The sequence below is a fragment of the Thalassophryne amazonica genome, chromosome 11 (genome assembly GCF_902500255.1).
Source record: "Thalassophryne amazonica chromosome 11, fThaAma1.1, whole genome shotgun sequence".
NCBI classification, from domain to species: Eukaryota; Metazoa; Chordata; class Actinopteri; order Batrachoidiformes; family Batrachoididae; genus Thalassophryne; species Thalassophryne amazonica.
In genome coordinates, this window is record NC_047113.1 from 45,849,569 (window position 1) to 45,871,764 (window position 22,196).

At 41.6% G+C, this 22,196-nt stretch overlaps 1 protein-coding gene across 2 annotated transcripts in view; it reads right to left on the reverse strand.

The window, feature by feature from the left end:
• pdlim7 (PDZ and LIM domain 7) overlaps positions 1-22,196 on the reverse strand; it is a 94,804-nt gene that overhangs the window by 5,128 nt on the left and 67,480 nt on the right. For both annotated transcript variants that reach the window (XM_034181451.1, XM_034181452.1), the window contains exons 6-9: positions 13,287-13,339; positions 12,800-13,034; positions 5,797-5,977; positions 5,495-5,615 (exon numbers count right to left, since the gene is read on the reverse strand). In XM_034181451.1, the coding sequence (XP_034037342.1) occupies positions 5,495-5,615; positions 5,797-5,977; positions 12,800-13,034; positions 13,287-13,339 (590 nt within the window). The remainder of the gene's footprint in view (positions 1-5,494; positions 5,616-5,796; positions 5,978-12,799; positions 13,035-13,286; positions 13,340-22,196) is intronic.

Below are 22,196 nucleotides of genomic sequence, written 5' to 3' on the forward strand. Positions count from 1 at the left end.
GGCGATAATTGCCAACCGCACCGCTATACTAAAAATTTCTGGGGAGAACCCTGTATCATGTGTGCACAAGACCACTGTATGGAGTGTGCGTTCGTAGCATCTTCTTGCAAGATGCTGTGGTGGGAAACATTAGATAAACATCGCATCGATTAACATGCCTTTTGAAGAATATATTGAACAGAATGTCTTTTTTAAAACCTCCGAAACCGGGCCAGATACCAGGGAAAACACCAGTCAAACGCAAAGCATCAACCCCTGCAAGTGTAGAAGCTTCAAAGAAGAGTTATGAAGAGAAAGGAAGAGAGAGGAAGTTTGTGAGTAGCTGGACACAGGATTATCCGTGGCTGGGGCACAATGAAGAGGACAACACAATATACTGCCATGTCTGTCGGGGTTTTCCTTCAATTGCGGACCAGTAAGGCATTTTTAAATGTTGAAATAAAAGAATTTGATTTTGCTTTATCAAAAAACATACTGGCAAATGATCATGCATTGAACAGTGATGAATTCAGAAAACACAGGAGAGAAGCAGATGCATATTGGCATTTACCAACTATTTAAATTTTTTCCCCAATTATGAACAATCGCAGGACAGAAACATTATGAGCTATGTCTTGGTTAACAGATTAAAAGGCTAGAGGCTATACATGCAATATGTAAAAAAAAATATTTTTTGGAAATTTAATTTTACCACCCACACAGGAGAGAAGCAATTTATGAAAAAATGTAATGTCAGTACTTCCACATTAGCATGCCCCCAGACACCCCTAGGTGACACATGCCATTGGCGTATGTATCGCGTTAGGCACGCCTTAGGCACGCTTCACACAACTCGCGCCTGTGGCGCTCGCTTGTCCGGACAACCAGCTTTTCCTATAGGACAAGTAAACCACCAGGGTTACTTGTCCTATGGACAAGTACACTAAAAAGCTTAATGTCAATGCCTGGATACCCATACTGCGGTTACAAAGACTGAAGCGGTGTGCAGGGGAGGGTCTGCCTTGGTGAAGGTGCGCGCTCTCGTCGGTGCTCTTCTTGTCCAGTGTTTGACACTTTGTCCTTCCACTGTACATCAGTGTTTCCAGAGTGGAAGAGACAGATTAGGAAAAGTGGAAATTGCGCCAGATACTTAAACCTGGATTTGGCCGCTTTCTTCAAATGGATTTTGGAGAACGTGTCGGGTTATAACGCTGTGTGGGTGAGAGACGCACAATACCTGAAAGCTGCTGAGGCAGCAGAATGTTTATCAGCGCTAAAGGCATTATTCAGAGTGCGAGTGCTTGGGTTGCGGCTTTGCCTGTGATAAAGCTGGAAACGGCACCTGAGCCTGAAGAGTGAGAAAGGCACAGCGCCCTGAGAAATCATCTGCTCCACAAAAGAGCACACGCGCCATTCATAAAATCTATTGGAGAAATGTGTGACGTAAACAGCAGCTAAATATATTACAGCAGATGAAAACATCACACTTCACGATTGAGTGCAGTGCACGCCGCCAGATTCACGATGTGGGTCCGAGCTGTAACCCGCAAGCAATAACGCTGCTGTAGATTGTTTTACAAGCAGCTCGATTAAAAATATATCAAAATTATACAAACATAACAGATGTCAGCATTTTTCCCCTCCTGTCCAAAACAAATTTCTCAAACACTCGGCACTAGCGCAAACATCATCCAGTCTGTGTCTGTTTGATAACAGACGTCTCAATCACAAATTTCTTTCTGTGCCACAGAATATCCGCTTGTGTATTTGTGCACGGAGAAGAATCCAGACTGGATTCACAGCAGATGTGCAAGAAAAAAATGGCATTTGTGTGAATCTATAGAACACAGAAATCAGTTTTCAACTGGAATTGTTTTTTTATTATTTTTATTATTCTTTTAGCTAATCTTTAATGGAAAATCTCTTAACAGGTGGTATTATTATTCACCTTTTCAGGTGAAACTAATACACAGGCACTCAAGGCAATAAGTCTTAAAAACAGACTGCACATACAGATTGGACAAACCCTTCATGATGTCTGAGGAGTGGGTCTGAAGCTCAAATAGGATTTTTCAAATGTTGCCATGTTGGCAGTGCCCGTCACCACCTACAGCAAGTCCCAGCCAGATCATAAATAGGTTAAGAGGTGGCATATGTGCAAGACCAGCGTGACTTGGGCAGGATGAACGATGCTCTAACACACCCCCACCCCCACCCCACCCCACCCCCCACCTGAATCTCAGAGTCCCCAAACAAACGAAGGGTAACATGCTAACTTTGGTCTGGATGTTTGATTAATGAGTATTTTGCAGAATGGACAGTGATTTTCCTAACAGGTGGCTTAGGGTGGGTAATAAAAGCTATGACTGGCAAAGCGCCTCAGTAACCGTTCACACCATCAGTGCACCTAATGTCACTAAGATACCAATATGTGCTAATTAGTGCTAACATACAAATTAAATAATGCTAAATTTTATTGCATCTGTAAGACTTCTTAGATGGCCCCTTAGTTCAATTAAGTGCATATCAAACCATATTATCCTACATATTTGTAATAAAGTGCTCAGAAAAGAGGTACACGGTCGAGTCCACGGCAGCCAGCACCTACAGCTAGCGGGGCTCTGGAGGCTGGACGCCTCTCGCCGGCACACAGGTCTCACACCAACTGATCATGCCTCTAATTTTTCATAACTTTATAGCTTAAAATATTTTAAACTGGTGAGTTATAGTAAAAGTCACCTTCTGTCAGATCATGTGAGCTCCTTGCACAGAGGGCAAACCTCCTCAGTGGGCGTGTCTCACTGCAAAGGCACTTGTACAGATACTGAGCTACACGACTTACAATATTGTGCAAAATATTTCAGCAACCAAGAAGTCTAAACATTCCTATTGCAACAAGTCAATTCAGACTTTCACTGCACACAGTGCACAACCCCGCAGCAGATCAGGATTATAACAGAGTAATAGTAAAATCCTAATAAAACACAACCTGATGTTCTTACAGACTGCAAGAAACAAACTAAAACTCATTATGTTTTCTTATGCAAAAATGTGTTTCACATCTTCCTCTCCACCTTTGCTGCATGCTTGTGAGAGTCTGCTGTATGAACCCCAAGGTTAATCAGACTTTTTGGGTTCAATGTCTTGTCCAAGGACAACATTCAGCAACAATCAGGGATCAAATGCACCATAACTTCATTTAACAGACAGATTGTTGTGGGTGCCTAAAACTTTTCTGCATACATCTGTGCATCTTCTTAAAAGAGCTGCAACTGGTCTAAATTTTCTTTCCAGCAGCAGTTTTTCACACACACACACACACACACACACACACACACACACACACACACACACACACACACACACACACACACACACACACACGGCGCTACAAGGATGTTTAATATGAACATTTAAAACAGTCAAAGGTAGATAAAAGCTGTAGAATGATTAATCCACTTTTATGTATTACATTGTAACGCTCCCCCCCCCCCCCAACTCAGGCTTAGTGTGAATTTTAGAAGGGGGAAAAAAAAATCTATTACCTCACAATGAAAATTGTGTGGTAATTTACACGAATCTGACAGTTTCAGCAGATTTTTGGCAAAACTTTCCTCATCGACTTTCCCATCACTGCTCGTCATAACCACAGAGTTCTATCTTGATTCTTGGCCCAGAAACCACATTAAATAAACACGTTTGTTTTTGCCTTCCAGCTGAGGAGTGTGCACTGTGGTGCAACCGGCATCTCTTTTTAACAACAGTCAAGATTGTGACAGGAAATGTTTTTTTATTTTTTATTTTTATGTTGAAGTATGAATGTGGAGAAAAGACAAACGAGAGGGAACACATTACAAAGCGCTCACTCAGGGATTTGATGGTTAAAGTCATTTCAATTTTTAAGCGCTTACTGTTGCATTAAACTGTTACCCTGTTAACATTTTAATTCTCTCTGTAAGTGAAGCCGGATCGGTTCCTTCTTTATTATCCAGGATAAAAACGGTGAGCTTTAACTAACTGATCTCCTGCCACCCCCAACCACCACCTTCTGCTCATGATTTTAAACCTGGTCGCTGAATTAGTGCAGACCTCTTTGCAGAACATGCAAATATAAACGATGGTTAGTGGTTTACGTTTAATGATGGCTGGCTAACAGAAACTAGCTGCTGGAGACACAATTGGATACACGACCTGCTTTCACAGTGTAGCAACTAATATAAAGGTGACTATATATTCTTTTCAGCACTGTAGCCAGGCTGACAAAGAGTCAGAGCTCTATTGAGCTGAGTATTCCATTAACTTTAACTAGTAATGACTTCATGACTTTCTTTGCTAACAAAATTTTAACTATTAGAGAAAAAATTACTCATAACCATCCCAAAGACGTATCGTTATCTTTGGCTGCTTTCAGTGATGCCGGTATTTGGTTAGACTCTTTCTCTCTGATTGTTCTGTCTGAGTTATTTTCATTAGTTACTTCATCCAAACCATCAACATGTCTATTAGACCCCATTCCTACCAGGCTGCTCAAGGAAGCCCTACCATTATTTAATGCTTCGATCTTAAATATGATCAATCTATCTTTGTTAGTTGGCTATGTACCACAGGCTTTTAAGGTGGCAGTAATTAAACCATTACTTAAAAAGCCATCACTTGACCCAGCTATCTTAGCTAATTATAGGCCAATCTCCAACCTTCCTTTTCTCTCAAAAATTCTTGAAAGGGTAGTTGTAAAACAGCTAACTGATCATCTGCAGAGGAATGGTCTATTTGAAGAGTTTCAGTCATGTTTTAGAATTCATCATAGTACAGAAACAGCATTAGTAAATGTTACAAATGATCATCTTATGGCCTCGGACAGTGGACTCATCTCTGTGCTTGTTCTGTTAGACCTCAGTGCTGCTTTTGATACTGTTGACCATAAAATTTTATTATAGAGATTAGAGCATGCCATAGGTATATTTGTTCATGTAAATGGGGAATCTTCTTCACAGACTAAAGTTAATTATGGAGTTCCACAAGGTTCTGTGCTAGGACCAATTTTATTCACTCTATACATGCTTCCCTTAGGCAGTATTATTAGACGGTATTGCTTAAATTTTCATTGTTACGCAGATGATACCCAGCTTTATCTATCCATGAAGCCAGAGGACACACACCAATTAGCTAAACTGCAGGATTGTCTTACAGACAAAGACATGGATGACCTCTAATTTCCTGCTTTTAAACTCAGATAAAACTGAAGTTATTGTACTTGGCCCCACAAATCTTAGAAACATGGTGTCTAACCAGATCCTTACTCTGGATGGCATTACCCTGACCTCTAGTAATACTGTGAGAAATCTTGGAGTCATTTTTGATCAGGATATGTCATTCAAAGCGCATATTAAACAAATATGTAGGACTGCTTTTTTGCATTTACGCAATATCTCTAAAATTAGCATCACTGCAGAGAAGAGATACAGCAACTCTGCCTAATGCCTTATGTTTTTATTTTTTTTTTTAGGTTTGTCACCTCTCTCACAGTAGGGTTCACCCTCCTCCATGTAAAATGCTTGGTTCCTGATGGGAATCTTGCAGGCTGCACATTTGAAACACTGAATATGGAAGGTCATCTTCAGTGCATGCATGATTTCCTGCAAAAAGAGGACAAAAGGTTACAAACTATTGATTTTGTGTTTAGCTGCCACTATTGGACTGCAGACTTTCTGTTTTCAGGAAAATGACAAAACTGTCTTTTCAAGAGTCTGTGCCAAACATTTCTCCTGATTAAATCTCCTTCAGTGTTTGTGCTTTGTGTCCAGAATCTGCTCTCACCCCTGAGATCTTCTTTTTGCACTTGGCACAGGTTGGGGCGTATCGGTTATCGTGACACTTGGTACAGTAGACGGAGCCTCTTTCCTCAAAAAAGCCCCCCTCCTCAAGGACCGCCTTACACTGTGAACACGTGAACTCCTCCGGGTGCCAAGAGCGTCCCAGTGCGACCAGATATCGACCCCTGGAAAACACGTATACGTAGTATCAGTGCACCAGAAGCATTACTGACAAGAATGGCATGATTTTCCTACTACAGACAAAAAAAAGAAAAAAAAAAAAGAAATGACAACACCTGAAACAGAAACTTTAGATCCACAAAAGACATAAGCAACTAAGAACAGGCAGTAAAAATGCATCAATATCTACTGCCAACAACACAGGACTCACTTATTGACACACAGTACACTTACAACAGTGATCACAGTCAGAATCCCCCCCAATATCTTTATAAATAAAGTTAGAATTATTTTGTCTCCATGCTGTGTTAATTAGGTGTTGCAATCGATAATGATATGCCATTTCATTACAGTTTTATGCAAAAATGTGTACACTCCTGGGCAAATTACATAATGTATTTTTTTTTAATCATCACTCACTCATCTTCAACCGCTTTTCTGGGTTCGGGTCGCAGGGGCAACAGCTCCAGCAGGGGACCCCAGCCTTCCCTGTCCTCTGCCACATTGACCACCTCTGACTGGGGGATCCCGAGGCATTCCCAGGCCAGTGTGGAGATATACAACCCCTGGCAAAAATTATGGAATCACCGGCCTCGGAGGATGTTCATTCAGTTGTTTAATTTTGTAGAAAAAAGCAGATCACAGACATGACACAAAACTAAAGTCATTTCAAATAGCAACTTTCTGGCTTTAAGAAAAACTAAGAAATCAGGAAAAAAAATTGTGGCAGTCAGTAACGGTTACTTTTATAGACCAAACAGAGGGAAAAAAATATGGAATCACTCAATTCTGAGGAAAAAATTATGGAATCATGAAAAATAAAAGAATGCTCCAACACATCACTAGTATTTTGTTGCACCACCTCTGGCTTTTATAACAGCTTGCAGTCTCTGAGGCATGGACTTAATGAGTGACAAACAGTACTCTTCATCAATCTGGCTTTTACTTTCTCTGACTGCTGTTGCCAGATCAGCTTTGCAGGTTGGAGCCTTGTCATGGACCATTTTCTTCAACTTCCACCAAAGATTTTCAATTGGATTAAGATCCGGACTATTTGCAGGCCATGACATTGACCCTATGTGTCTTTTTGCAAGGAATGTTTTCACAGTTTTTGCTCTATGGCAAGATGCATTATCATCTTGAAAAATGATTTCATCATCCCCAAACATCCTTTCAATTGATGGGATAAGAAAAGTGTCCAAAATATCAACGTAAACTTGTGCATTTATTGATGATGTAATGACAGCCATCTCCCCAGTGCCTTTACCTGACATGCAGCCCCATATCATCAATAACTGTGGAAATTTACATGTTCTCTTCAGGCAGTCATCTTTATAAATCTCACTGGAACGGCACCAAACAAAAGTTCCAGCATCATCACCTTGCCCAATGCAGATTTGAGATTCATCACTGAATATGACTTTCATCCAGTCATCCACAGTCCACGATTGCTTTTCCTTAGCCCATTGTAACCTTGTTTTTTTCTGTTTAGGTGTTAATGATGGCTTTCGTTTAGCTTTTCTGTATGTAAATCCCATTTCCTTTAGGCGGTTTCTTACAGTTCGGTCACAGACATTGACTCCAGTTTCCTCCAATTCGTTCCTCATTTGTTTTGTTGTGCATTTTCGATTTTTGAGACATATTGCTTTAAGTTTTCTGTCTTGACGCTTTGATGTCTTCCTTGGTCTACAGTATGTTTGCCTTTAACAACCTTCCCATGTTGTTTGTATTTGGTCCAGAGTTTAGACACAGCTGACTGTGAACAACCAACATCTTTTGCAACATTGCGTGATGATTTATCCTCTTAAGAGTGTGATAATCCTCTCCTTTGTTTCAATTGACATCTCTCGTGTTGCAGCCATGATTCATGTCAGTCCACTTGGTGCAACAGCTCTCCAAGGTGTGATCACTCCTTTTTAGATGCAGACTAACGAGCAGATCTGATTTGATGCAGGTGTTAGTTTTGGGGATGAAAATTTACAGGGTGATTCCATAATTTATTCCTCAGAATTGAGTGAGTCCATATTTTTTTCCCTCTGCTTGGTCTAAAAAAGTAACCGTTACTGACTGCCACAATTATTTTTCCTGATTTCTTATAGTGTTTATTAAAGCCAGAAAGTTGCCATTTGAAATGACTTTAGTTTTGTGTCATGTCTGTGATCTGCTTTTTTTCTACAAAATTAAACAACTGAATGAACATCCTCCAAGGCCGGTAATTCCATAATTATTGCCAGGGGTTGTAATCTCTCCACCTAGTCCTGGGTCTTATTGTACCCAGGCTAGCTTGTACCCGCCAGTTGTAGTTCTTTTGGTTATGACCCAACCCTCATGACCATAGGTGAGAGAAAGAACAAAGATAGACCAGTAGATCGAGAGCTTCCCTTTTGAGTCAGCTCCATTTTCGTCACAACAGTACGGTAGAGCGAATGCAACACCGCCCCTGCTGCGCCGATTCTCTGGCAAATGTCACGCTCCATCGTCCCCTCACTCGTGAACAAGACCCCAAGGTACTTGAACTCCTTTACTTTGGGGCAAGGCCGCATTCCCTGACGGGAGAAGGCAATCCATAGGTTTCCTGCTGAGAACCATGGCCTCAGATTTAGAGGTGCTGATCCTCATCCCAGCCGCTTCACACTTGGCTGCGAACCGATCCAGTGAGTGTTGGAGTCACCGGTCGATGAAGCCAACAGGACCACATCATCTGCAAAAAGCAGTGATGACACCCTGAGTCCACCAAACCGGAAACCTTCGTCCCCCAACTACGCCTCGATATCCTGTCCATGAATATCACAAACAGGATTGGTGACAAGGCACAACCCTGGTGGAGGCCAACCTCCACCGGAAACGAGTCCGACTTACTGACAAACACCCGAACACAGCTCTCACTTTGCGAATACAGAGATTAGATGGCCCTGAGAAGGGACCCCCTCACTCCATACTCCCGCAGCACCTCCCACAGTATCTCCCGGGGTACCCGATCATACGCCTTCTCCAAGTCCACAAAACACATGTAGACTGGGTGGGCATACTCCCAGGCACTCTCCAGAATCCTTGTGAAAGTAAAGAGCTAGTCAGTTGTTCCACGACGAGGATGGAACCCGCATTGTTCCGCTTCAATCAGAGGTTCGACTATCGGCCGAACCCTCCTTTCCAGCACCCTGGAGTAGACTTTACCAAGGAGGCTGAGTAGTGTGATGGCCCTGTAGTTGGCACACACTGTCTGGTCCCCCTTTATAAATATGGGGACCACCACCCCAGTTTGCTACTCCTTAGGCACTGTCCCAGACCTCAACACAATGTTGAAGAGACGTCTCATCCAAGATAATCCCTCCACACCCAGAGCCTTCAGCATTTCTGGATGGATCTCATCAACCCCCGGGGCCTTGCCACTGCGGAATTGATTGACTACCTCAGTGACTTCCACCAGGGAAATTGATGAAAATCCTTTATCTGCTTCCAGCTCTGCCCCTACTATAGCAGGCGCTCCAGTCTGATGCAGGAGTTCCTCAAAGTGTTCCTTCCAGCACTGGATTACATCCTCAGCTGAGGTCAACAGAGTCCCATCCTTACTGTTGATAGCTTGGATGATTCCCCATTTTTCCCCTCCTGAGGTGCCTCACGGTCTGCCAGAAGCACCTTGGTGCCGACCGAAAGTCCTTCTCCATGGTTGCTCCGAACTCTTCCCACACCCGCTGCTTTGCCTCCCCCACAGCAGAGGCTGCTGCCCTTCAGGCCTGGCGGTATCTTGCAACTGCCTCTGGAGTTCTCCGAGATAACATGTCCCGGAAGGACTCCTTCAGTCGGACGGCTTACCTGACCACCGGTGTCCACCACGGTGTTCAAGGGTTGCTGCCCCTTGAGGCACCTAAGACCTTCAGGCCACAGCTCCCTGCTGTAGCTTCAACAATGCAAGCTTTGAACATTGCTTGCTTGTTGTTGGGGGCATTCTGGTTCAATGCCCCCAACCTCCACAGGGATGCTAGAGAAGCTCTGCCGGAGGTGTAAATTGAAGATCTGTCGGACAGCGGGCTCCTCCAGACATTCCCACTTCACCCACACTATCCATTTGGGCTTACCAGGTCTGTCCAAAGTCCTCCCCCACCCTCTGATCCAACTCACCACCAGATGGTGGTCAGTTGACAGCTCTGCCCCTCTCTTCACCTGAGTATCCAGAACATACGGCCTCAAATCAGATGATACGATCACAAAATCAATCATCAATCTTCGGCCTAGGGTGCTCTGGTACCATGTACACTTATGAGCATCCTTAAGTTTGAACATGGTGTTCACAGAAGTCCAATAAACAACCATTCGAGTTTAGATCAGGGAGGCCGTTCCACCCAATCACACCTCTCCAGGTGTCTCTGTCATTGCCCACGTGTGCATTGAAGTCCCCCAGCAGAACAATAGAGTCCCCTACCGGAGTCCCATACAGGACTCCATTCAGGGACTCCAAGAAGGCCGAATACTCCAAAATGCTGTTCGGTGCATACACACAAACAACAGTCAGAGTTTTCCCCCCCGCCACCCGAAGATGCATGGAGGCGACCCTTTCGTCTACTGGAGTAAACTCCAACGTAGCGGCACTCAGCCGAGGACTCATGAGTATCCCCACACCCACCCGGTGCCTCACCCCCTGGGCAACTCCAGACAAGAATAAGGTCCAACCCTTATCAAGGAGAGTGGTTCCGGAGCCGAGGCTGTGCGTGGAGGCGAGGCCCACCAGATCTAACTGGTATCGCTCCACCTCCCACGCAAGCTCCGGCTCCTTCCCCCACAGCGAGGAGACGTTCCACACCCCCAGAGCTAGCCCCTGCTGCCCGGGTCTGGTCTGTCGAGGCCCTCGACTTTCACTGCCACCCAAAGGACAGCGCACCCGACACCAGCGTTTCCCCTACGGGTGGTGAGCCCACAGGGGGAACCGCAATTATTTTTTTTAATTGAAAACTCAAAATTAAATTATGCTCTTAAAGTGAAAACAAATCCATACAACATGATGTCAAATAAAAAAAAAAAAAAAAAAAAACACCGTCATACATTTCCTTTTGATTGATTTCACTGAAAAGTGTTATTCAGGAAGCTGACAATACTGACTTGTCTAAAGTCAGCTGGCTGTAAAAGTGATAGTTTAGTTGCATTTCATTAAAAGGGTACTTCGTGAGGCAACAGACAAAAGTTGCACTGTGCATAGTTTCTCTAATCACGGACACAGAGGACTAACTCCTTCAGCAACGGGGTCTTGGTGGCTTCCTTCACTAGGCTTATTCTTGTACAGTCAGTTTTTGAGAACAGATTCCTCCAGACAGATTTACCACACAGTAGCTCATCTTGATTGTTTCATTTCAACTCCATTGTGGTTGTGTAAAGAGGCACCCAAACTGGTACTGTCCAAATACTTATGGACCCAAGTGCACTTCGTGTGTCACAGGTTTCCCCAAGAGAAATGTGGGTGTTATGAGAAGACGTGGAAATGGACAAGACAAGAGGCCGAGCAATACACATCAGTAAAGTTTTAAATGTGTTTACTGTTCTAACTGTATAATTTGTTGCAATTTACACTGAATTATTCCAGACAAGATCAGACTTTAATAGCCGTTGCTCTTTTTGTCCTTTGATTTAGTGCTTCCCTTTATATTGTGAAACTCTTTGTAAATTTGGACAGGAATCAAACTTTTTTTTGCATTTGATGATGGCGAATGAGCTACACCATCAATGTTGATAACGGTTTGGAAGTTACAGCTGTGATGAAATATTGAATCAGTGACTAAATGACACATTATTACATGTGGTATAAATAAAGTCAGTCATGCATAATGGCTGAGAGGATCATTGCGCCAGAGCTTGTTGGACCTGTAAATGACAGTTTACAGATGCCTTTATGACAGATTAATTATTTAATTAATGGCTGCTATAAAAAAGCGATGCGGCTCTGTGTAAGGATCACAGCTGTGGCTGTTCGAAGACATCATCCAATTTGGTGAAATTGAATTTCTTCTCTGCCGTTCTTTTCATTTATCACATCCGTATAGTACTACCGTTGTACATACACAGGCTTTTTAGTGTCAAACCTCCAAACGGTTTTGTGTCCCTGCTGTCAAAGAAGCAACAGTGGCTCCTTGTGGTGTCAAACAATGTAACTATTCAAGCCATTGTGCAATCTGTGTGTAGCAGAGAATTATTAAAATTAAACCAGGACAACATCATCAACAAAAAGTAATCTCTAGTTCCCAGAGACAACAAATAAATCAGAGAAACAACCCAAGATGAAGATCATATACATCACAGACCCACTCAGAGAGAAAAAGTCGATCATGAAAATATGCTTTTGTTTACATTACCTTCAGAAATCCATCTACTGGGGACTGAGAGGGCGATTAATGTCAATACTACTAGTCTACTGCCAAGTATGAGCTTATTCTCAAAGATCCAGCTCTTCTACCAAATTCAGATCTTCTTGTCATAGCATCCACCTTAGCAGTGCATTACAGTCACCTTCTGCTCAGACTGTACTTCATTCAGATTAGCGTACAGGAGCAGCTCTCAATTGTCACGTGCGCAGACCACGTCATCTTTTGACCATAGATGATAATGAAGTATATTTTTTTGATATACAAGTTGCTTCGAAATACAAGCAACACGAGCCAAATAATCAAAATAAATAAATAAAGTCTAGCTTACAGCCTGGAAAATACATCAATTCAGAGGAAGACAATACTGTTTTAGTGTCACACCTTTCAACAAAATTCAGCAGCCTGGGGGGGGGGGGGGGGGGGGGGGGGGGTCGCCCTCATATGTTTTACACACACAGTCTATGGTCTCAGTCTCACCTGATGATTTTGTTGCAGGTGCCGCACACCGGGGTCCTCCCGCTGTCTTCAGGTGGCTGCTGTGCTGCCTGCAGGATGGAACTGCGACTCTCCACAGGCGTCGGCTGGACCGGCTGCTGGTGCTGGGTCAAGACGGTGCTGGTCTTATCTGGGCCAAAACGGTCTGCAAAACTGGGGTCAGTGACCCACGGTGGTCGACAGGAAGGAGCTGCGCTGCCTCCTGCAGTCTTGGAAGCTGTGCAGCAGAAAGCAAGCTAATTTGATTTAACATCACAACGTTTATTAAATCCTGGCTGTGGCGCTTAATAATTTTGCAGGGGGGGGGGGGGCTTTTTGATGAAATAAACATGCTCCCCCAAGATGTCTTTTGTGAGATTTTTGTGCCATGTTGTTGCTCGTGTATTGACACTTAATAAGAATCTATTAGCACCACCTCTGTTCACACACTGCTGGGTTTTTTAATGCATCAGCGGGAACAGAAACTCACCATCTGGTTTATCTGCTGCCTGGGCCCTGGCAGGTGAAGGACTTGGCTCAAGACTGTGGGGAGAAAATGACTAATTAGGTATATGCATACACACTCCTCATAATCATCAAATAAGCCTCACATTTGGATATCAACAACTGTGATCGCCCCCCCCCCCCCCCCCCCCCCCCCCCCCCCCCCCCCCCCCCAACATTTCATTCATCAATATCAGACTGCAATGCTGCTGTCTATCAAACTGCTAAAGTGTTAAATAAATTGCAGCGAATGTTAAAGAAAACAATATTGACATTTCTACTGACAATTCTATTCCACGTCAGTGTTGGAGGTTTACAGCAGATTATCATGTCGGAATCTAATTTATATTAATACACAAGACATTTTGAGACATTTGCAAAAATCAATCGCTTAATTCTAAATAATCAATGAAGAGCAGGCACCATGGTCTGTTTTTAATGAAGACATTTTGCCTTCACACTGAAACGCTTTAAAAGCTAAAACTCTAAATGGGACAAATGACAAACCTGAATGTCTCAATAGATCAAATGACATTCAGACAAATGGAGTGAGAAGAGAAGACATGCTGTGCTGTCAGATTCAGATGCACAAGGTTTTTTTTCCCCCCCTCTTTCAATCCTGCATGTGCAGAAGTTTGGAAATGAGTTCTTTTTATGTTTCAAAACTCCTGTTAGCCTGCAGCAAGCACCACTACATACTAAAAATCTTCAAGCAGTCACTCTATCGCCTACTGCAGAACACTGAACTGTGTCTTAAGATCAAGAAAACAATTTCGGAGCAGAAGATAAAACTATCCAGGAGCTAAAAAGCATAATTTAGGAAAATGAGAACACACACACACACCAGGAGGTGATTATCAAGAAACTGCAGAATGTCAAACTGAAAGAAGTGTGAAGATGACCTCTGGACAGTTCTGTTTGACGCAGAGCCACCACCTTGTAAAATCATGGTCAACGCCACAGTCTGCTCTCCATGACAACAGGCTACATTCACTGACATTTATCTGGCTGCACGTCAGAACTCTGCAATACTTACTGTCACCTGCAGCAACCTGTTTTTTTGTTTGTTTTTTTTACATTTTCATCATCCTACCTTCTGTGGATGTCATATGTCATGCCGCTGCAGGAATTGTGCATCATACAGTGCAGACAGGTTGCCCCTCCAAAGCAGCGTTTTCAACACGCCGAAGAGTGTCAACCCATGAAACCATCTTGACATTTCCCGTTCAGCTTTTGCACTTTTCTGATTTCACGTTCACGTTTTGTTTTCCAACCAGCATCCCTCTCCTGTGTGAAAAGTGCACTGGGGCACTTAGGAGGAGTCGAGGCATTTGTTGGCAACAAGAGACAGGAGTTGGTTTTGATTTCAGACAGCGCAAGAAGGCACTGACATCTGCCACCCTCTGTAGCGAGGAGGAGGTGAAGGTGATGCAGAGCTACAAGTACCGGAATGTGGCAACTGACAAACTGTCACACCATGGCGGCACGAACGCAGAGGGTAGAGCGCAGCAGCTTCTTCTCCGCTTTGTTCGGTTCTTCAATGGATTCAACAAGCTTTCTTCTTTCTTATTGTTATTTACCAGGAACCTCACGTTAAAACAGCTGCAGCTTTACCTCCACCGAGGAGGTTATGTTTGTACTTGGCACTGTTTGAAGGATTGCTAACAAGACTTCACAAAAAGGAAACAATTTTCATGCTGCTGAAAAGGTTTAGGTCTGGCCTTGAATACAAACATGTTGCTATGGATTTTTTGGTTTGTTTGTTTGTTTTTAAATAAAGGGGGTGGGTCAGGCAGGCAGAACCAAGAAAAGAAATTTAATTGTGGTTGTTAAATCCCGACATGGCCATGTCATGTTCCTCTTCTGGGTCATCTCAGCTCCAGCTGGGAGTAACGTGTACCGCATTAGCACCCTGTTCAGGAGACTCACAGATTAATCTGCTACATGCTAAAGTCTTTGGTAGATACTCTGTCTCACATGCTCCAAGACTCGTACACGATTTGTTTTACAACTTCATTATGCTAGTGAAATAAATGAACCCTCAGGGTTATGTTTGAAGTACTTAGAGATTTGTAATTAAATTGCACAATCACAGATACAAATGTCAACAAAAGTGCCAGCCAGCGGTGAAGTACATACTCTAGGAGGTTTTGAATGTGCTGCCACTACAAGTCCACAAGTGCTCAGCATTCCCAAAATACAGACCTGATTTGTATCTCAAAGAGGAAAAACAAATCAGGAGGTTACAGGACTTTGTTTCTCTGAAATAACTTGTCTGCAGAGATGAACGTCGACAGAGTTCTTTGAAACACTTCAATGTATAATATTATTGGCGGTTCCTATGCCTCAAAGTTTACCATTTTACTCTCTAAAAGAAATTATAAATTGGCAAATGAGACGATCACTACAACTAAATTACACTTTATTTTTGCATGGAGGTTTCAATGGATTTTGGGTAATTTGGGGGTGCTGAATCTGAAGTTAGTTTTTGCCAATCACATCACGGTTTTTAGATATGAAAACATATTTCTCGTATCAAGCATTGAAGCAAAAGCTGCAGTCTCGCACACCTCTTCGGCGCCATAAACAATATCACTGCTCTTGTTCACATTGTGTGAACCTGGTTTGAAACTATGCTTTTGAAGCTGCTTTTCTGTATGATTAATGGCACCAAACCCGTGAGTGAATGAGCAACTTTTACGTAATCTATTAATACGGGACATGCAGACTGCAAAAAAACATGATGTGATAAGGGAAATCTGAGCTCAGAATCGGATGAGCACCCCAAAATTACCCTAAATCAGTTCTCAAAGTCCAGCAAGAAAATGTTTTTTGTTGTGTTAATATAGCTATTTAAAAAAAACCCTCTGTTGTTAGTCATGGATAATGGAGTAAGCAAAACTAGTTAATTTTGCACATTTTATATAAATTTAGGTCAAGCAGTTATGGCCATATAACATTGCATTATCTTTCAAAGCTGTATCTGATTCATGAGGAAAGTAGTATGTTACAAATTTGGTTTTGCCTATTTCTGACAGCTTCCTTGTTTAGTCAGGGGGGCTAATAATTTTTGCAGTGTTCGCACAACATTTCCTGAGAAGTACCAACAATTAACTGTATTTACAAGTGACAAAATAGTAACCTTCATTTTTTTTTTTTTTTTTTTTAAATATAATGATTGGTATTTTTTCTTGAACATGCACAATTTTCCTTTCCAAATTGCAATAATGTGATCCAAAGTAATTAGGCTGGCACATAACCTGCCATGTTTCCATTAATGTTTAGCACAAAAAATAAATCACGCCACACCCGTCAGTTTTTTCTTCAAACAACTTAACATAAACGTAATTTAGTATCTGTTCAATGTGCAAGTACCCTGAATCATTTTTACTTTTTTTCTACCTAAAATAAAATCTCTTACCCATTATAATGTTTATCAACCACAGCATTGGTTGTAAACTATCCAAAAGCAGCTATTCTCTACCACCACCAGGTCGTCTACCAACTCAGTTTATTCGTTCCACATTTTTAATCACTGTATTTTAGAGCTGCAACAATCATTGATTAATCAACTACCAAATTAAACAACTGTTTTGATAATCGAGTAATCATTTTTATAGTCTTTTTATTAACAGCCAAAGTGTCTCATTTCAACTTCTTTAATATGACTACTTTATTTTACTAGTTTCTTTACTCCTCTCTGATAGTAAAGTGAGTATCTCTGGGTTGTGTACAAAACAAGACATTTGAAGGCATCATGCTGGACTCAGGAAAACATTGACATTTTTCAACCAGCCGAACACTTTATCAAAGAAACGACTAATCATTTAGCCAAGTGACTATTTTCTCAATTAATCTGTAATGAACAATCTTTGTCACAGCTCTCCTGTCTTTGTTAGGTCTAAATACAATAATGGTCTAAATACAATAATGCCATTTTTTCTCCTTTAAATCAATTTTCAGCTTTTAAATAAAGTAACATGCTGGAAGACTATGTTTCCATTTAGCACCACTGCCCTTTTATGAGTTTGCACGCATACCACACAATTTTCCTCAGAGGCAATAAAAGTAAGCTGTGACCCTGATCTTTGAGAGGGTGACCCATTAATTCAGGACTGCATAAATATGGAGGAAATCTCTGCTTCTACATAACCATTTTATCTGGTGCACCAGGTGTTGTCTCACCTGGAAGAAGGCAAGATATAAGCTTCAACAGTCAAGCAAGAACAAAGAAATGAGTGAAACAAGACAGAAGCAAAAGAGATTTTATCAGATGTTTATATTTTTGATGACGGCAGAAATGAAAACTCAAAAGATGAAGTCAATAAATGGAAACGAGAGAAATTAAAGAAGGGTCTGAACTTCACAATCAAAGGAGCATAAAGAACAGAAAAGAAAAAAAACACTTCCCACAGCTGTGAGCCTACTTCCCATCTTCTTAACAGTTCAGGAGCATGTGAAATGGAAAACCGGGATAGTGACACTGTGGTCCACAATGATATCAACACTCAAGTCAGAAATTGGGATGGAGATCTTTTGCTTAGGCGCAGTATGCAAGATTCCACTCTGGGCTTTTTCATTTCAGCTACATCACTCCTATTTCTGGTTTTCTTTTTTCACCCCTTCATTATCTGTAAGGTGAATTTGTTAACTGCCATTGGATAGTCCGCTATCTTTGTTGTCTTTGTCACGTAGTCACTGCAGTGTCGCTACTGCCAGCAGGCTGTAGGTGTGCTCTGCATCCCGCGGCATCTAGGTTGTTGCTCAGGATTTGATATTGAGGGCACGAGCAGACCTGTCGTGGTGCCAATCCCGCAGGCGGGCATAACGGGGACTCTTAATCTCAGTGAGAAACTTTTCCCTGACCAGGGGAACAGAGATAAGAAAGAGGTAGATAGGATGAAAATGGAAAGAAAAGAAAGGCAAAACATGTAAAGAGGAATAAAAAGAATAATATAAACAGTAATGTGCGAAAAGCCAAGTTTAAAAACAATAGCTGAGGAATAAAACAGGTGAAACAGCAGGGCAGCAAAAGCCATAGCAAACTTCTTATTCCATATGCTTACATGCTCTGATCACAACACACACACACACACACACGTGCAAAAGTGTACACCTTACAATGACCCCCAAGGGGGAGCACTTCAGGCTTCTTTATCCAAAACTTTTCAAATGACTAATTTAACTTGACTCCAAAAAATATTCAACACCTTGGAAATGTTCTTCTCTCCCTCCCCTTATTTATCGAAACACCCACAGGCTGTAATTCTAATTTACAAATTCACACAGCCATAGTTTTAGACCAAAATAAGTAAATAAACAACTAAGTTCTAAGCGCCTATAGGCCCAGAGGCCCATTGGTGATGGTGCTTATCCCTGAATACAATCACCTGATGTAGATGAGACTCTAAGGCCCAGTTCAGACTGGGCATCGCAATTCGGCTCGAGCTGGATTCGACCAGATTGCTTTCAACCAGGATTGTGGTTCAGAAGGGTTTGTCAAAGTCCGACTCATTCTACATGCGTCCAAACTCAATCTGGCTCAAGAAGAAAGAGATGTGCCTAAAGAGAGAGTGCAGAGGTGTGTGCTTTTGGATGTGGACATGACAGCTCAGGTGTGTGTGTGTGTGTGTGTGTGTGTGTGTGTGTGTGTGTGTGTGTGTGTGTGTGTGTGTGTGTGTGTGTGTGTGTGTGTGTGGACATAACACCTCAGGAGTGTGATCTAGACATGTGTGACACATGGAAGGGAACGCACCTGGCAAATTTTCTTGGTAAAACGGCATAAATCCTGCTCAAGCCGGATTGCCAACCCAAGCCTGAACGGGGTTCAAGACTACTGAACTGGATGCCAGTCCATCACAGGTTGCTTCCCCAGGCAACGCTGATACCCACTTATAAGTGGGTGGACTAAAAGAATGCAGATGAAGTGTCTTCCAATTTTTTAAAGTCTTAAATAAAAAAACATTTTCCTTCAGTACTTCACAAAAGAAATTAACTGATGATAGCATTATAAACATGCTCGATTTAATAAAACAACTTAGGTGCACTGTGCCGCACATTAAAACTTTTTAAATGGTGAAAAGTAGAAGTGCTGACATCATGTACTTATTAACATTTCTTTATAAGTGTTAGATAAATTGTAGCTTAATTTTTTCCAAGAAAATTATGCACTATAAATGTTATTATAATGCTATATTATAAAGAAGTTTAAACTGTCCTCATTTTAAAGTCACAAAAATAAAACATGATTCGCTCAGGGGCACCTAACCTGTTGCATATAACATCTGTATTTAAAGCAGCTAAATTAATAAGCACTTTTTCCCCCTTTTTTTTGTCTTTTTACAGTGACCAAACAAACATCAGCACATGCACATTAAACACTACAACACTTGCGTACAAGGAGGTTAAAAAGCAAAACTGTTCAAATAACCAGTATCCAGTCTTTACCTGGACCGCTTCATGCTTTCATCATCTGGGTCCTGCACTGAGATCCGGGAGAGATGTATACATATCAGAATACCTTAATGATTTACTCAACACAAACATCTTTACGCAACTAATATTAGCAATAGCTAACTACAGATCTCATACCAAATCAAATGTAGGCCTGTCATAATAACAGGTTTGGCTGGACTATACATGGTTTCAAATAATTGAGAAGTGACCTTATCATTTTAAGACACTGTTGTGCACCTGGTCAGACAAGTATGATGCAAGAGCAATGAACATTTTGGGCACTTTCACATGTTGTAGTTTGTTTTTGTCCAGACCAGAGACCATAATGTTATAATGACGACATTTAAATGGACAGCAATAAGCCAACAAATGACCTTACTAGATTTAAGATGATATTTCAAGGATGCTATTTAAAGAATAACCCATTCATATTCCTGTTTACATCTTACAAAGAGTAATCCAATTAATAACCACACAGGTAAAAAGAAAAAAAAATGTTGTAAAAACTCCAACAGAACATCTTAAGGTGTATGAATGTCGAAAGCTATGTTCCGCTTACAACACTTAATTTGTTTGCCAAATGCAGACTGTTTTATGACTCTTAGCATGTGAACACGTAAAGATTCTGGTCACTATAGGGTAGAAAATGAAGTACCTTGAAATATGTAATGTAACATACCATTTTAAAGGGTACCGTCAGGAGTATTAACCTGTGAAGTTTCAGAGCTTAATACCTGCTCAGTGTGGAGACACAGCTGTTTCAACATTCAGAGCACCTCGCCACAGGCAAAAAAAATAAAAATAAATTGTTGAAGATTCTTGGACCATAATTTGACTAGTCTGTTTACTTAAAACTAATACTCTTACAACAGCATGTCCGTATTTCTGGTCCAATACTAGATACACAAAAATGTGATGTACACGAAAACGTGACGTACAGCAACTGAGAGAGATTTGTTGGAACAGTTAGCTACTGCTTGAATGCTTGAAGTGTTCAAACCAAGATGTATTGTGAGTACCAAGTATTGTGAGAGTACTCTTAATCATGGCATATAGTTCCAAGCTGGTTCGGTAACAAATAGAATGCCATCGAGCGTGATGTACACAAATCGTGACGTACCATGTCTGTGTATCATTAATGGACGTGGTATCAAATACAGTCAAAGAAATAGATGACTAAATAGTAACTACATCTTAACTACACCTTAACTACTGACATTCCATAAACAGCTGCCATCACTGGTATGTCATGCATACCAAGTGCAAGTTTTTGTGACGTACTCCGTAACAGGTGTCAGGAAAGATGACTTTAAGCTTGCTTTCAGCTTGTTTTCATCTTGGAATATAATACGAGCCATGGAATTAAAATACATGCTGTTGGATTAAACTGCACAGTTTTTGGTACCTTCCAGGAGTAAGTGAGGTCATACCGGACTTTTCCATTGCAAATGGGGAGGCCCACGGAATGAACTCGGTGGTGAAGACGAGGGAATATGTCTAAGAATGATTCTAACATGACAAGTATGATCAAATGGAGTATTAATGTGTTAAAATTAAGAGTTGATTAGAAAAAGTATGTTACGAATAAGTGAAATGAATGATTATATGAGTTGTTTTTCATAAGAGTGCAGAGTCAGAGAAAAAGAGGAAGTGAAGAAGATGTTGCAAGTGGGGCAAGAAAAGCTGATGTTAAACAACTGATCAAATGATTAAGATGTTGGTAAAAAATGAAATGAATAATAAGGAATGAGAATGTTTGTATATGATCATATGAATTGTTTTTATGTGAAAGAGAGTTGTAATGAAATAATTGAATATGACTGATGTGATTTTGAAGAAATGATTTAAAAGAGTGAATTCTCTGGACTCGCTGTACGAGTCACTAAATTTAAAATCTAGAAACATTCCAAGAGCCCTGATCCATAAGAGGAGAGCTGCCGTTAACGGGCGTGGCCAGTTCGTATCCTGGTTCCTGAGAAGGCTATTCGACCGGGGTGCGAGATCAGCTTCAGCGGAGTGGACGTCCGGATGGAGGCAGTGAGCAGCTAGACGAATCTCCTCGCCACCAGCTTGAACAACCTTTGTGCAGCCCTGCCGGGTAATACCCGTGGAGACACGAAGGTCGGACCCCAGAGACGGAGAGCTGTTTTTACACAAACACACTCATCGGAGGGTGAGCGTGTGCCGTGTATCTAAAAAGCGGGATCTGACACAGGAAACAATTGAGTGTACATGTTCCCATGCAACAAGCCTTAAAACAGCTTTATTAGATGCATTTTTCCAAGTTGTAAGTTGGAAATTCTGAGTTCCCCACATCTATTGAATGTAGCATGAATCTTGAACCTTGCATGTGCACTTCCTCCTCCACTTAATCGGCAAACTCTATATTTACTTTTCCAGCAAAACAATTAGCTGCAATTTTGCAATAGATGACAAAAAT